General features: G+C 37.3%; 1 protein-coding gene across 1 annotated transcript in view; it reads right to left on the reverse strand.

Annotated features, from left to right (window-relative positions):
• The window catches only part of LOC149602598 (carbonic anhydrase-related protein 11-like), a 56,890-nt gene extending 47,221 nt beyond the window's left edge, over positions 1–9,669 (reverse strand). Inside the window, exon 1 of the mRNA XM_089860815.1 lies at positions 9,481–9,669. Coding sequence (XP_089716941.1) covers positions 9,481–9,526 — 46 coding nt within the window. The 5' untranslated portion in view covers positions 9,527–9,669. The remainder of the gene's footprint in view (positions 1–9,480) is intronic.
• Positions 9,670–15,605: the final 5,936 nt, after the last annotated feature.

Raw genomic sequence — 15,605 nt, forward strand, 5'->3', positions numbered from 1 at the left:
TTCAGATATCCGAGTATTGGAACTTTCTCGAAACAAATGTTTCAAGAATATAAACAGTAGTATCAAGGTAGTTTCTCTGAAATTTTTGTGAAAAAAACTAAGATAAGAAATTTTTTAAAATAATTGATGTTTTATAATCACGTCTTCAAAAATGAAAATTTGAATATCTGTTACTTCAAACAATTAATTTTCTACACTTATCTCTTACTTTTTTGCGTCTTTGTGTACAAAGACACTTTTTATTAATATCTGTCACTTCAGTCTTAATATGAGTTAAAACTGTTTAGAAACTAGTATTTTAAAACTTATACTGAAAAGCAGGCGCTCCATTTAAGTCTTGTGGTGTTGCTCGTTTATTAGTTACCGCGTTTGAACTAACAAGGCCCTAACCATCTATTATAGAAGTATTAATCTCGATTGCTTCAACGCCCAGTCCAACTCAAATTGCCTTCCCGTCGTTTTCACGTGCAAAGCACAGTGGATGCAATAATACAAATAGATTCCGAAGACTTAGGCTAAAAAATTATTACGTAGACCTGTGTACAAAAACAATCTATACACCTGTGCACAAACATATTCCATAGACCTGTGCTGGGTGACCACATATCCTAAATTTTATAATTTTTTCTATTTTCGGATGTCTTCCTATTAGTTCCTATAATTTCGATAATTTTCCTATATTTTCCTATTTTTTGAAATTGTAGATATTGTAGTACCTACAAGCACCCACAAGTACCTACAAGCACCTAATAGCACCCACAAGTACCTACAAGCACCCACTAGTACCTACAAGTACCTACAAGCACCTAATAGCACCCACAAGAACCCACAAGTACCTTCAAGCACCCACAAGTACCTTCAAGTACCTTCAAGCACCCACAAGTACCTACAAGTACCCACAAGTACCTACAAGTACCTACAAGCACCCATTAGTACCGACAAGCACCCACTAGTACCGACAAGCACCCACTAGTACCTACAAGCACCCACTAGTACCTACAAGCACCCACTAGTACCTACAAGCACCCACTAGTACCTACAAGTACCTTCAAGTACCTTCAAGCACCCACAAGTACCTACAAGTACCCACAAGTACCCACAAGTACCTACAAGCACCCATTAGTACCGACAAGCACCCACTAGTACCGACAAGCACCCACTAGTACCTACAAGCACCCACTAGTACCTACAAGCACCCACTAGTACCTACAAGCACCCACTAGTACCTACAAGCACCCACTAGTACCTACAAGCACCCACTAGTACCTACAAGCACCCACTAGTACCTACAAGCACCCACTAGTACCTACAAGCACCTACTAGTACCCACAAGCACCCACAAGTACCCACAAGCACCCACAAGTACCCACAAGCACCCACAAGTACCCACAAGTACCCACAAGTACCTACAAGCACTCACAAGTACCTACAAGTACCTACAAGAACCCACAAGTACCCACAAGTTCCTAAAAGCACCCACAAGTACCTACAAGCACCCACAAGTACCCACATGCACCCACAAGCACCCACATGCACCCACAAGCACCCACAAGTACCCACAAGTACCCACAAGTACCTACAAGCACCCACAAGTACCCACAAGTACCTACAAGAACCCACAAGTACCTTCAAGCACCCACAAGTACCCACTAGTACCTTCAAGCACCCACAAGTACCCACAAGTACCTACAAGCACCCACAAGTACCTACAAGCACCCACAAGTACCTACAAGCACCCACAAGTACCTACAAGCACCCACAAGTACCTACAAGCACCCACAAGTACCTACAAGCACCCACAAGTACCTACAAGCACCCACAAGTACCTACAAGCACCCACAAGTACCTACAAGCACCCACTAGTACCTACAAGCACCCACTAGTACCTACAAGCACCCACTAGTACCTACAAGCACCCACTAGTACCTACAAGCACCCACAAGTACCTACAAGCACCCACAAGTACCTACAAGCACCCACAAGTACCTACAAGCACCCACAAGTACCTACAAGCACCCACAAGTACCCACTAGTACCTTCAAGCACCCACAAGTACCCACAAGTACCTACAAGCACCCACAAGTACCTACAAGCACCCACAAGTACCTACAAGCACCCACAAGTACCTACAAGCACCCACAAGTACCTACAAGCACCCACAAGTACCTACAAGCACCCACAAGTACCTACAAGCACCCACAAGTACCTACAAGCACCCACAAGTACCTACAAGTACCTAAAAGCACCCACAAGTACCTACAAGCACCCACAAGTACCTACAAGTACCCACAAGTACCAAAGGCAGTTGGTTACATAATTTATTAGTGTGGGGGACCTTTTCCAACTTAACTTGTTAGCTCACACAAAGCTAGGTCCCCTTGTTTTTCAACCACCACGAAATTTGAACCAAATAGCTTTAAAAATGCTAACATCATAGACTGACTCTTTACACTGCTTAAATATCGCAGATTGGAATGGTTTTGAAAATTTAAATTTAAACATACTTAGACTTAATTATAGTCAATGAAAATTGCTTAGCGGAATGTTAGGTGTTGTACCTTCCATTTAAAACCGTTTTCAAGTCTAACAATCGTGTAGTTTTTCTAATATCGTGGCCACAGGATCGTTTTTTTCAGAAAATTTCCCATGTTATTTCTATGGGAAAAATTCCTGTTTTTCAACAAAAGGTGTGATGAATTTTATGGAAATGAAAACCACCCTTAGCAACTTTATTTTTTTTAAAATTAACTAATTAATGGATCTTTTTGAAATTTTAACCACATATTGCGGGCCAGAATTGTAGTTCTGTGGAATTTTTTCAATACAGTTAATGCAATACAAAAAAAGTTACATCCAACCAAAAAACCCTCCTTATACATTAAGAGCAGTATGAAGTCTTATCTAAGAGAGCTACCGCTCTCTCAGAATAGAAATCTAATGGGAATTGAACTGAACGGAGTGGAAACTGCGTGGACCTTTCCGGAGGTTGCGTGATCTAGCTTTAAGGTCTAAATTTGCCGGGATATCCTTTTGAATCGCTTTGGGAATTAATGCGAATGAGTGTTGGGTTTAGTTAGGCGTGATTTTCTAATAAGGAACAGACAGACAGACGTGTTTGGCTTAATTTTAATTAACAATTAGTTTTAAAAGATGTTGCGAACTATGTACCTGGAAATTTCGGGATTATTATTATCTAGAGTTGGCACTATACCTGGAGAGGTCAAGGAGTTTTAAAATCTCATATGAATGTCCGGAGAATTTTGTTATCGCATTATAGGGTCTAATATGTTTATAAAGTTCTTAATTTACAAATAAAAGTGGGAAAATGACTTTTAGACGCTCGGGTAATTTGGGAACCCTAAAAATCGATATTTTATTCAATATTGAAAAATATTGATTATTTCGTATAAATACGAATAATGTTTCTCATTTGGTACAATTTTAGCCAGGGCTCGTACGGAACCTGGATAAGTCCGGGATTTAAAGTTTTGTCCTAAAACGTCAGGAATATGCCAGGGATTTTTCGTTTGTTATAACAACCCATGCATTTCGAGCAATTCTAAAAATGGGCTGGAGGTGTGATCATGAAGTGGACTCTGGTAAATACCTCAAAATGGTCAGGTATGTTGGCAAAATTTCGTCAGCGATTTTCAATTTAAAAATTTCGTCCGAATCCTATTAAAGGGACTGTAAAGGAGGCATCGGCGGGTGGGTAAAAATTATTTGAAATACGTCAGAGGCACGTGACCAAGGAGAGGCGTGGTTCAAAGAAGCTTAGTTCGTTTTATTTCGAAAACTATATACCACTTCATGGAATTGGCACTGCAAATAATCTCGCGAAAAACAAGGACTAGATGTCCAGTTCCACTCCACGAGGAGCCTTTGTATCTTCGCATCACGTGATGTCTGTGAGGTATTTCAAATAATTTTTACCCACCCGTCGAAGCCTTCTTTGCAGACCCTTTAACTCATTGTGGAGAAAATGTGGGGTTTTTAATGACTTACTGGCGAAATCTGTACAACTTTGATTTATTGGAGGATGTCTTGATGTCTTGTATTTAGTAGATTCTGTTGGGACCCATATAGCGTAACTTACTTATTCTAAAATTCCCGCGTATCTTTTCCTCGAATGAGGAAAGTAGCTGACCAGCAAGCGGTTGTTGTCCCTTAATCCGAGCTTGGCGAACGTCTAAGGATCGTGTTGGGGCTTAGGGTTGGGCAGGGCTAGTGATCGGGCTGACCGAGTATGAGATAAGATGACGCCTTAATCCTCTATATAGTCACTCGGATACGGGATTAATCTTCTTATAGGAGGAGTCCTAGCCAGAGGATTAAGTCTATATTGGCGGAACGATCTATCGAGATACCGCACCAGCTTTCGTGGACACGGTGCTGCTGCGCTCTGCCAAATTGGTGGCTTTATTTTACCCCCGGACCCTTACGTCTTAGATTTCGAATGCTTTTGTCGTCGTCGGTTGGCAAAACAACGAAAAACCCTACGGGGGATTCTGATTGCTCCAAGAGTTACAAAATCCGATTGGGATTCACGAAGGGACTCAAATATAAGTCTGTCTGGCTTAAAATTTAAAACTGCCCCATGTTGAATATTTTCTAGGATAATATTATTTTGCCATATCTTCAATTTGAATTTCATTTCTATAATTGACTTATGGTTTTTATTTTATTTTATTTTTTCTTATTTGAAACTTTCTAAGCCTTATTCCAAGGCCTTTTTGACTCCTCCGCAAATTATTCTTAGCAGCCTAGACGCGTTAGAAATAAAACCAATGATCTATGATTTGGGGAGACCAAAAGCGTATTATAATAGACCCCAACTTCAATTACTTTAAAAATCTCTTCAAATTGGAGAGGAGAAAATGGGTTGATCCGTATATAGACAAACGAACTACTTTAGTCATTACGATATTTTACATTGGGTATCAATGCTTCGTATATTTCCCTTTATTACCCTTTACCCTTGAAATTGAATAAATGTAGAAGGAAATGGAATAGAATAGAGTAGAGAAAGATCGATTTTGCGAATTTGGAAATAGACTCTAAAAACTTTAAAAAAAGAAAACCTTTTTTAAGTGGAATCATTTCGGGATAAATTGACTTCTTTTTCTTTTTGCGAGCGTGTCCTCAAACTTGCCCCCCCTATTTAAAATGGCAAGGGGGGTACATCCCCTGAAGTAATAAAGTGAAAAACATACTTTGCCAAATTATAAACTTTTTTCTTTGGGTTTTTTTCTTTTTTTTAGTACTTAAAGGCGTCAAAGTCGCGAACCGGGTTTAGCGGTATCGTATGAGGTTTCCCTTTTAGGCTCAAAATAGAATAACCCCAAACTAAAAAGAAAGGAAAAACAAAATTAGTTCAATTTTCGTTCGCGGAGTGTTAAAAAAATAGTTCGACTAACGAAAATTCGTGCGGGACAGAAGGCGAAATAACAAAACAAGTGAATCAAGTCAATCCAAACCCCCCGTTGAATTTTGAGATGTTTACACTTATTATCAGGGCTATCACCAGGTCCCTAGAAGTCTGAATTTTCCTGCAAGGTCCTTAATCCACCCTAAAATCGGTAATTGGTCCTTAAATTGTCCTATTTTTCTAAAACCCCAGAAAAAAAGCATTTATTTAGTAGTTAGTCAATTGGAGATATCTAGAATAACTGTTTCCGCAAAGATGTAGCGAAAACTCGTCAGTCTAAACAAAAATATCTGTAAAAATGTCCGAAATAGCTTGCTATTTTGTTGAAAAATGGAAAAAATATTGATATAATGTTCTTAACTTCACTTAATTCTTTAAAACGTTTCAGTATGTATTAAAGATGTTATTTTGATTTACCTTTGGCGCGCCCTTTATGGTTCTTAACTTTAAAGATTTTTGGTCCCAATTTTACCATATTTTTATCGTGAAAAGTTCTTTTTGAGATTTTAGTGGGAGCCCTGTATTACGAAACCCATTTGTAAATATTTTTCACTCACGATCCGTCGTAATAACCCTTAAAACCTTGATGTTTCATGGATTATAAATTTTCGTCGAGGAGGTTTGTGTCGGGCCAATCTTTGAACCGTCTTTTGATAATGACCTGGTGGCGCAGCGGTCTATTGGGGTGCTTATATAATCCCCCCATAGTCTCTCGCGTCGCCTTTAAGCTTCGTTGTCGTAAAAACTGGGGTTTGGGGACGGTAAACCAAAAAAAAATGAAAGAAAATTCAACCTACGTGAGTTCAATACTGCATTAGGTCATTAGAGATAGGTTCTAACCCGTGTATCCCAGTCTGTTCCTCCCTTATCCGTTTTTACGAGTATTTTTTCCCTACTACAGAAACTTCTCCTACAACTATAGACTTGGTAAGTTATTTCTATACCGAAACTAAATTAATCCGAAGTATATCAAAGATAAAGTTTAGGGTATATAGTTACTTAAGGAAGGAAATGTTTCATAACGTCCGTTTCATCCGCGCTGCTCAGGCTACAAAATCCTTTTTTGGGGCGTTAACCCTTATGTATCTCTTGACCAATCCAATAACCATTTAGATGACCAACTTTCTCTCACCTAAGATACCAACATTTTTAGGTTTAAAGTCAAATTCTTTATTGGAATTCGGAAATGTGTGTGAAATTCGGTGAAATTATTATTATTTTCTCGTAAAAATCAAGAAAACTCGCATTAGTTAGGTAATTTTCCTATATTAGTACTATTTTTCCTATGAGATAATCAAACATTATAGATGTCTAAAGGCTCTTTCAGACGATCCAACTTTTTGACTCAGCTCGATGGGTCGAAAAGTTCTATCAACTTGCCCAACTTTTGAAGGGAAAAGTGTAGTAAATCCTTCCTTTTCACACGACTAAACTTTTACTGCCAAATGGAACTTTTTAAGCGCCACCTACCTTGGCACTTATGAAATAACCCGCAAAAAAGCTTTTTTCGTAATTCATTTTGATTGGCTGGAGAAATGAAATTAAAAAGTTGAGTCAGCACAAATTGGATCATTGATCCAACTTTTCCTAACCAACTTTTTTGGTGACTCAACTCATCCAGCGTCAATTCACACGCACGATCTAACTAGTTGATTCAACTCGAGTTGGCCCATCAAGCATAGTCAAAAAGTTGGTTCGTCTGAAAGAGCCTTTAGTCTCAGTACATTATTAAGCTTATTTTGCGACAAGGCCATTGGTTCTAAACACTGTTTAACCTCTTTTCCAAATGTTTGAACTATACTTCTATATACATATATCTTATCCCGAAGAAAGAATAAGTCTTCTCGGACGGACTTGGGTCAACATTGGCCCCGGCAATCCTAGTCCTTGATAACGTACACAGCTTTTCCTTGTTCGCCCAGTTAATAAAACACGATGGTATAAGTTTCGTTGTTTCATCGGGTATACTTTCGTTGTAAATAAGTTTGATTTTTCTCATCTCATCTCAGTCCTTGCATGAGAGTTTCAACTGACCATTTTAAGACTTAACCTTATACTAAATCCAATTAGCTATAAAAAAGGTTCAAACGCGAAGCCGAGAACGTGCTTCTCTTATAACTTTTTGTCTGTTATTTTACCCAATGGAGCGAAAGAAATCCTATACTAAGGAAATAAAAACTTTTTATACGGTACACTTTTATTTCATCCCCAATGTGTACTTTGCTTTAACGCCGCGCAATAGCCAACCGAGCTTAGTTTTAATAATACCTATTGACCCTCCTTTGACAATGGTACGAATTTAGAGTTGGAAAACGAACGGGGGTGCTAAGATTCTGCTTGATACGCTTTAGGGGACGCGGAGAGTGGGGATCGAAACGTTCGAAATCCAAATATAAATTTTGTAACGTTTGCTCCTGGATCTACAGACCGGTCATTTAGGGCTGGATCTTGTTGCCCCTTGTTCAAATAAAAACTTTTGGGACTTACGGGATATATCCGATTCTTTCTCCCCTTTTTTTTCGTTCCTTGCCTCTCCTTCCTTGAATCCGTTTTTCGTATTTCTTTGGAGTTTCTGAACGGCAAAGATATACACCGAAAATAACCGTAGATTATATTGAAGTTATCAAAGTGTATTTCTTTATTTTTATTTTCATTTTCCTTTGCAGTTATCAGCGACCTTTTTTGACATTGTCTTCGATTTAATATACTTTTGTCAACTCCTAATTTGTTCAGAATCTTTTATAAGAGTATCTGGTTGGTTTGGACTAGAGGCACGTTTTGAGAATTGTACTTTGTACTTCTGAGCTAAAATATCCTTTATTTATTATTGCGTTAAGCTAACAAAGATGATTTTTTTCTAACTGGGTACGTATGGTTTAAATAGTTTCCGGGTAAATAGTTCGTTAGTGATATAACTGCTAAGTTTTATATTTCTAAAAATCACTGAATTGAACCGAACTAAACATTTCCCACTCTGTTTGGATCATCCCCTTTAATCTAAACGAATACAATCAAAGTGAATTTATCGATATTCTCAAACCGTTACAATCGTGGTAGGGTACTCGAGATTGTAAAGTCGTCACGTCAAAAACTAATTCAAAACTGAACTAAAATATGTATTCCCCTTTTATCTACATAAATATGACACAAAGATATTAAATCGTGCAAAACGTATAGAGAAAATATCTCATCGTGAATGCAATTTCATTTCATAGTTTGTTTCCCCCTTTTGTATTTTTTATCAGGTTTCAAAAACTAGAGGATTTAGGTTTTTAATTATTTAAGGGTATAATGCATTTTTAAAAACTTTGCCCCTTGTAAACATGGGCGGCTGTTTGGTCTAATAATCTTTTACCTTTTAAAAAAAGTAATGTAATAAAGCCACCCACCAGGCTGAAGCTTTAACATTAGTTTCCCATAGAACGCCTGTAGAAATGTTTTACCCGCAATACACCACTGTTCGGGGTAAAGCCACCCATTAGGATGAGATGACAAAACCTGGGAGCTAATTAGGAATATAGAGTTTGTAGAATAACATTTCATATTTAATGAACATGACGTAATATTAAAACTAATTATTTCGCGCGCGTATTCTTTCTCTTTTCATCTATTTTAAATCATAATTAATATTTAGTTTGCTTTTAATATTTCCCATAGAGAAAAATAGATCGCATCCAGATTTAAATATTAAAAATTATATTTATATATCTATATGAACATTAGGTTATGACCGATAAAGTACTAGTAAAGAGGAAGCCTGTTTTATTTATTGCACGTTAACCCTTTATGTTCCTATTGAATTATTCGTTATCAAAGTTATTTAAAATTTATTCGGTAACATGTATTTTTTGCTCCCCAATCCAATAGAGTTAATAATTTAATATTACGTTTCCACTGCCCGGTATGAGAAATTTATTATATTATTTATATTTGTAATATTTTTTACCAGCTATTAAATATATTTAGGATATTTTTCTAGAATAATCCGGATAACGGAGAAACGAGTTAACCTTAATATATTCGAACGTAAAATCAATTTAATGAGTACTTACTTTTAATAGCGAATACGCAATAAACAAAGGCCAATATTTTTGCCATATTGCAATGACAATGGAAGACTGTTCTGTTTAGTGAAAATTATAGATTTCCCGTTCCGTAATAAACTTTCTTTCGCCGAACACTTGAAAACGGAATGTTATTTTTTTTTTCTCTTTATTTTTAAATATCGAAGTAAGATTTGATTTTCACGGTTGACACACTTTCTTTGTTCAACAATATTTACTTTTGTGGGGTGAAGAGATAGTACCGGGATGTTTTTATTAGAAATTGGTAATTAGAATGTCTCGAAAAACTGAGAAGTAATTCTTTTTTATATTCGGACTAGCAATTTCTCCGATCGAAAATGATTAACGCGACTTGTTCATCTTCTTCGGGCCACTCTTGTATTTTTCTCGACTTTTGTTATTTTGTCGGGTGTAGAAGAGTTTGGGCTATAGCAGTGCGCGAGCTATATTCTCATTTGAAGCTGTGGTAGCTAGTGCCGGCTTCGAATAACTCTTTCCGATTCACTCGTTGCAAAAGTAAGACTATTTTCCGAGCCGGTGCTGCGAGATATTGAGAAGGATCTCGGAGCGCGCCGGCCTTTTCATTGGTGAATGGGCGCCCTCTAGTGGACAGCGATTGAAATAGGCCATCTAGTGCTACATACCGGATTTATGGAAAGTAAAGTGTAAGTTAGCGTAACAACTTCTCGCTGCTATTTTGATCTGAAAAATACACGAGCCTTGAAGAAATTAATAAAAACTGTCTTGGTGGTGGACAAAGACAAGGAAAAGGAAAAGATAAGAGAACAGAATGGAATGACAGAAGTTCAGATATTGAAATTTTTCAGTTTAAAAACATTTTCATAAACATCAATTATTTGAAAAAAATACTTATCTTCAAGTCAAAATTAGAGCGTGTTGTTTGCTTAGATTATTTTTAACAAGAACCCATCCGTATTGTGTTTTTTCCCCACCTTTCCCAATTCCCTCATGTACTGGCGCCATATTGGACACTTATGTAAGTGAAGATCGCTATTCAAACATTCTCATGTCTTATATGGGCTCTTTAGTATATTTTACAAATTTTATTATAGCAACTTTATTGGTCACTTATTTCAATTTTCGCGTGTTCACAAGAAGCGAGTGTTTTCATCTTTTCACGGAGCCACATCGCGAATGTTAAGCATGAACTCGTGTTAGGTTTAAAACGGTGAAGAAAGACGGGTCTTGTACTCGTGACAGGCCTGTATAGCGGAGATCTGAGGTAGTCCAGAAATCTTTTTCTGTACTCTTTCTTTTGTTACCCTTTTTTCCTCTCTCTTGACCAGTGAGAGCGGAAGAAAATCGTGCGCTTGACCACCTCCAGATTCCTATATTATTTTTCCCATCCTATCACTTTCAACTATTTTATATGTGTGTAACGTATTGCAGGTTAGCTCGCTCTTCTTTTTTGCGCCCGTGTTTTCTATTAGAAGTTCTTGTCCCGTATAGCGAGAAACATCTGGAGTTTAAATACTATCATGTATTAGGAGTCCGGGACGGGTTAGAACGAGGTATAATATTTTTTTATGACAGCGAGTGTTATGATACTGAAGCCCCTTGTACCTGGTGGGATTTTTATCTCTGGCAGAGTTATCTTTATCTCGCCTAAGATCTTTGTGGTTATGTAGTTTTAGTTTTATTCGCAAACCTATAGTCTTTCAGCGGTTTGGCGTTTGGTATACAAAAAATTGCCTTTGAAAAACACGTTGTTATTATTGGGAAATATAAAGGTTGTTATAACGTTTCTGGGTTTTAAGATGAGAAGGAATTAAAAAACGTGTTTCCTTCTGATATTAACGTATTTTATTTATCTTTCGGTGAGCTTTTAAACCAAAACCTTAACAATTTATATCTATCTCAAATTATTCTCTATCACTCTTTCTTTCTCTCTCTCTCCCTCTCACTGTCTCTCTCCCTCTCAACTCTTTCTCTCTTTCTCCCCCTCACTCTATCTCCCTCTCTTTCTCCCTCTCACTCTCTTTCTCCCTCTCACTCTCTTTCTCCCTCTCCCTCTCACTCTCTTTCTCCCTCTCACTCTCTTTCTCCTTCTCCCTCTCACTTTCTCTCTCTCACTTTCTTTCTCTCTTTCACTTTCTTTCTCTCTTTCACTTTCTTTCTCTCTTTCACTTTCTTTCTCTCTCTCACTCACTCACTTTCTTTCTCTCTCTCACTCACTCACTTTCTTTCTCTCTCTCTCACTTTCTTTCTCTCTCTCACCCACTTTCTTTCTCTCTCTCTCACTCACTTTCATTCTCTCTCTCTCTCTCTCACTTTCTTTCTCTCTCTCTCTCACTCACTTTCTTTCTCTCTCTCACTCACTTTCTTTCTCTCTCTCTCACTCACTTTCTTTCTCTCTCTCTCTCACTCACTTTCTTTCTCTCTCTCACTCACTTTCTTTCTCTCTCTCTCACTCACTTTCTTTCTCTCTCTCACTCACTTTCTTTCTCTCTCTCTCACTCACTTTCTTTCTCTCTCTCTCACTCACTTTCTTTCTCTCTCTCTCTCACTCACTTTCTTTCTCTCTCTCTCACTCACTTTCTTTCTCTCTCTCTCACTCACTTTCTTTCTCTCTCTCTCACTCACTTTCTTTCTCTCTCTCTCACTCACTTTCTTTCTCTCTCTCTCACTCACTTTCTTTCTCTCTCTCTCACTCACTTTCTTTCTCTCTCTCTCACTCACTTTCTTTCTTCTCTCTCTCACTCACTTTCTTTCTTCTCTCTCTCACTCACTTTCTTTCTTCTCTCTCTCACTCACTTTCTTTCTTCTCTCTCTCACTCACTTTCTTTCTTCCCTCTCTCACACTCTCTCTTTCTCTTTCACTCTATTTCTCACTCTCACTCTATTTCTCACTCTCACTCTCTCTCTCTGAACTCTGAACTTGATCCAGGAAAATTAAGTTACTTTAACGTTATAAATAAGTCACATTAAAATAACCGTAAAAGCGCGTCTCCATCCATAAAATGGACCAAACAATGGCGTGTTTTGAAAGAGGACATTATTTTGCGGGAAAATATCTCTCTTAATACCGTTGGTACGATGATCCCTCTTCGTGATTACTCTGTCTTATTCCAACCATCCTAAACCTAAATATAAAGTCCATTAATTGTGGTACCCCGTTGACATTTGCATTGAACTCTACATGAAGAATTGACTGCAAGAGTGTCGACTGTTTGGACTGTGAATGGTTCTTCACGTATTTCTAAATCCACTACCATCCCCAGTTCAGTTTCCTACCGCTGAAAAAGGCAGACGTGGACGTGGGCTATTGGGATGGAAACCGAATCGGTTTCTCTTAATCCTTTATAATGATCCTGGTATAATGAGCCAGACTTAAGCGCGGCGCTGTCTGTATTGGATCATACCACCACTCCACCCACGCCTCGTAAGGTCTTACCTCTCGCGTATTCTGTGAAAAGGTCTTTAATTATATCTAACCCTAAACATCTACACATGGCCTGGATTTTGTACAGTTCAGGTTTATATTTACGGTTATTTACTTTATTTTAGCGACGAAAACTAACGTTTGTTTAGTTAAACTATATGTTAGTCTTTCGAATATTATATTTGAAAGGTATGACGAGGGTATACCATTTTCAGAGGTGAACGAGATGGTATTCGGATAAAATTTCTTAAATTTGTTTTTTTCCAATATCTGAACCTTCAACCAATCGAATTAATACATTGATGTTTTACTTTTTCCACTCTTTACTGTTGATCAAAGGCAGTTGACAGACACATCGTTGAAAATTGATGTTAATACCAGCTCGCGACGAGTGGTATTAATATTTATGGGATTCTTCCATAGTGTAAACTAACTTGCATGGCGATATTCTAAAATTTTCCTTAATGTATATTAATTTGTTAGGAGTACTTTTAACCCTTTAGCCAAAAATGTTGGGTATAAGCGATAAGCTAGACTATATCCTTCGTCTTCGTTTTAAAACCTTTAATGGCCCAAAATATTATAAAACGTTATAACCCGGTAGGTCCTGGCTTTTAAACATATATAAATTTATTATACGAGTAATTATATTCATACTTTTCTTCATATAAAACTATATGAAAATATTTTAAACCTAAAATTGGGTTAATGGGGTAGTTGTTTTTGTTTTGGTATTTAGAATTACAAAAATGCCAGAACGTTTTAAATTTAAAACTATAAAAGAATTTCAAACATAACGCTTTTATCGTGGCTTATTTTAGGAAAAATAACGTATACGCTAGTTAAATCTATTATTTTCTGAATTAATTTAAAAGATGATGGACCTAATTTGATTGATAATGACGGCCATTATCTCGGCTGAAAGATAAATGGTTCATCCAAAAATTTTAAAGAAAATTTGTCAAAAAAGAAAAGCCCCCCCCCCTTTCTCACTTATAAGTCTTAATTTCTGGAATCCCTTTCAATACGGAAATTCAATATTTGTAAGTGGTAAAGTTCTGTTAAATGAGGCTCTACTCGATGCCCTGGAAAAATCTCTCTCTTTTTATCATTCTTTTTGAAAGGAAGTACTAAGCCCAACTTGAACTTTAGCAAAAGGTACGCTTAGGTTTAGAAGATAAGTTACGTAAATAAACCACGAAGTTATCAAATATATTGTACCAAGAAGTGATATCTAGTTTATTAGGGAGAAGGTATAAATTCGCCACATTTCCAGCTTTATCTCCAGTCCAAACGTAGGTCCGGAGTTAATCCCCGCCTCTAAATTACAGCCAGAATCTCATTGGTTCTTGAAAACTCACGTCAGCGCGACGAGAATGACGAAAATTACGTATTTTCCGACTGAGGAGAGGCGAAATAGCCCAGGCCACCTTTTACGTCCCCCCTTGTATTTTGAAAGGGGGACTGGGACTATGGCGCGCGAATACTTAGGCTTAGGCATCTTATACCATCTCTCTAATAAACTAGATATCACTTTTTGATTGTACCGCGTCATCTTTGGCTACAAGGGGAAGAAATGAATCTGCAAAAAATGGTATGATTTTATATTAATTTATTTCTGATTGGGTGGGTGTCGAAATCTTCTCGCGGAATCTCGTTTCCAAAGGAGAAATAACGAGAATTCGCTATTACCAGATTAGAAACACCTGCTTGGTTGCATTTGCCTATTGGATATAGCAGCAGATAAAGAAAAGGTGTCTTCCATGATAGTGCAATGAAAAGAAACTTGGGTAAGAAAAAAAGACTGCGTAGACTATAACCTATTAATTTAAGCTAGGATGCCTCCAAGCGGGTGATACCGTGAAAACATAAAAAATCTAGGCATAGTGTGTGTCTTCAATGATACCATTCGCTATTCTGCGAGACATTATTCGATTAAATTAGTTATACGTAATGATTAGTCTAGCTTTTCTCACAAATTCAGCCTAGATACCTTGAACAAATAGCTCTTAGCTATATGTATTCCTCCGCTTATAGTTACTTGAGCTCCCATTGGAGATGCAATGGATAAAATTAACCCAATTTGTTTTGTTGGCTATTTTGCCTAATTACTCCAAGTTATCGTTGGAAATACCATTTGATCCGGCTGTAGTATACTGAAAGGATTTTCCCTGTGTCTCTTATAGAACCCATCGAATAACGTATAACACTGTAAAAGCGGAAGTGTTACAATACGGATTGGAATGGGGAGAATTTCTTGGATCAATGCGCCAAAAGTCGTGAGAAAACGGAATAATATGGGGTAGGCTAGATAGATTTTTGGAGGAACTTCACAAATTATTTATCAATAATCGGATTTCTCTAGGGGAATACAAAGTTCTTTTTAATGAGTTAAGAATGAAACTGGGGAATTCGACACCGGAATATTGAGTGTGATATCCTCTATATTTTTCAAGATCTCGTCCCACTAGAATATTTATTCAAATGAAAGCCATTCTTCGCTCTATAACCCCTTTTTTTTAACCGAAGTTTGCTTCCGATGGTGAGGTTTTTATGGGTAGTAACAGAAGTGTATTATACTTCTCTTCGAGAGAAGTGTACTGTTAGATAAGAATAGTTAAAAAACATCTTTATGATAATAGATCAATAATAGATCAAAGCTAAAGAATATCTCACTGTATATAAAGGAAGTTCGATGCCCAAATCGGGC

The sequence above is a fragment of the Phalangium opilio genome, unplaced genomic scaffold (genome assembly GCF_054372755.1).
Source record: "Phalangium opilio isolate 3A_F unplaced genomic scaffold, DU_Popi_V2 ptg000354l_1, whole genome shotgun sequence".
NCBI classification, from domain to species: domain Eukaryota; kingdom Metazoa; phylum Arthropoda; class Arachnida; order Opiliones; family Phalangiidae; genus Phalangium; species Phalangium opilio.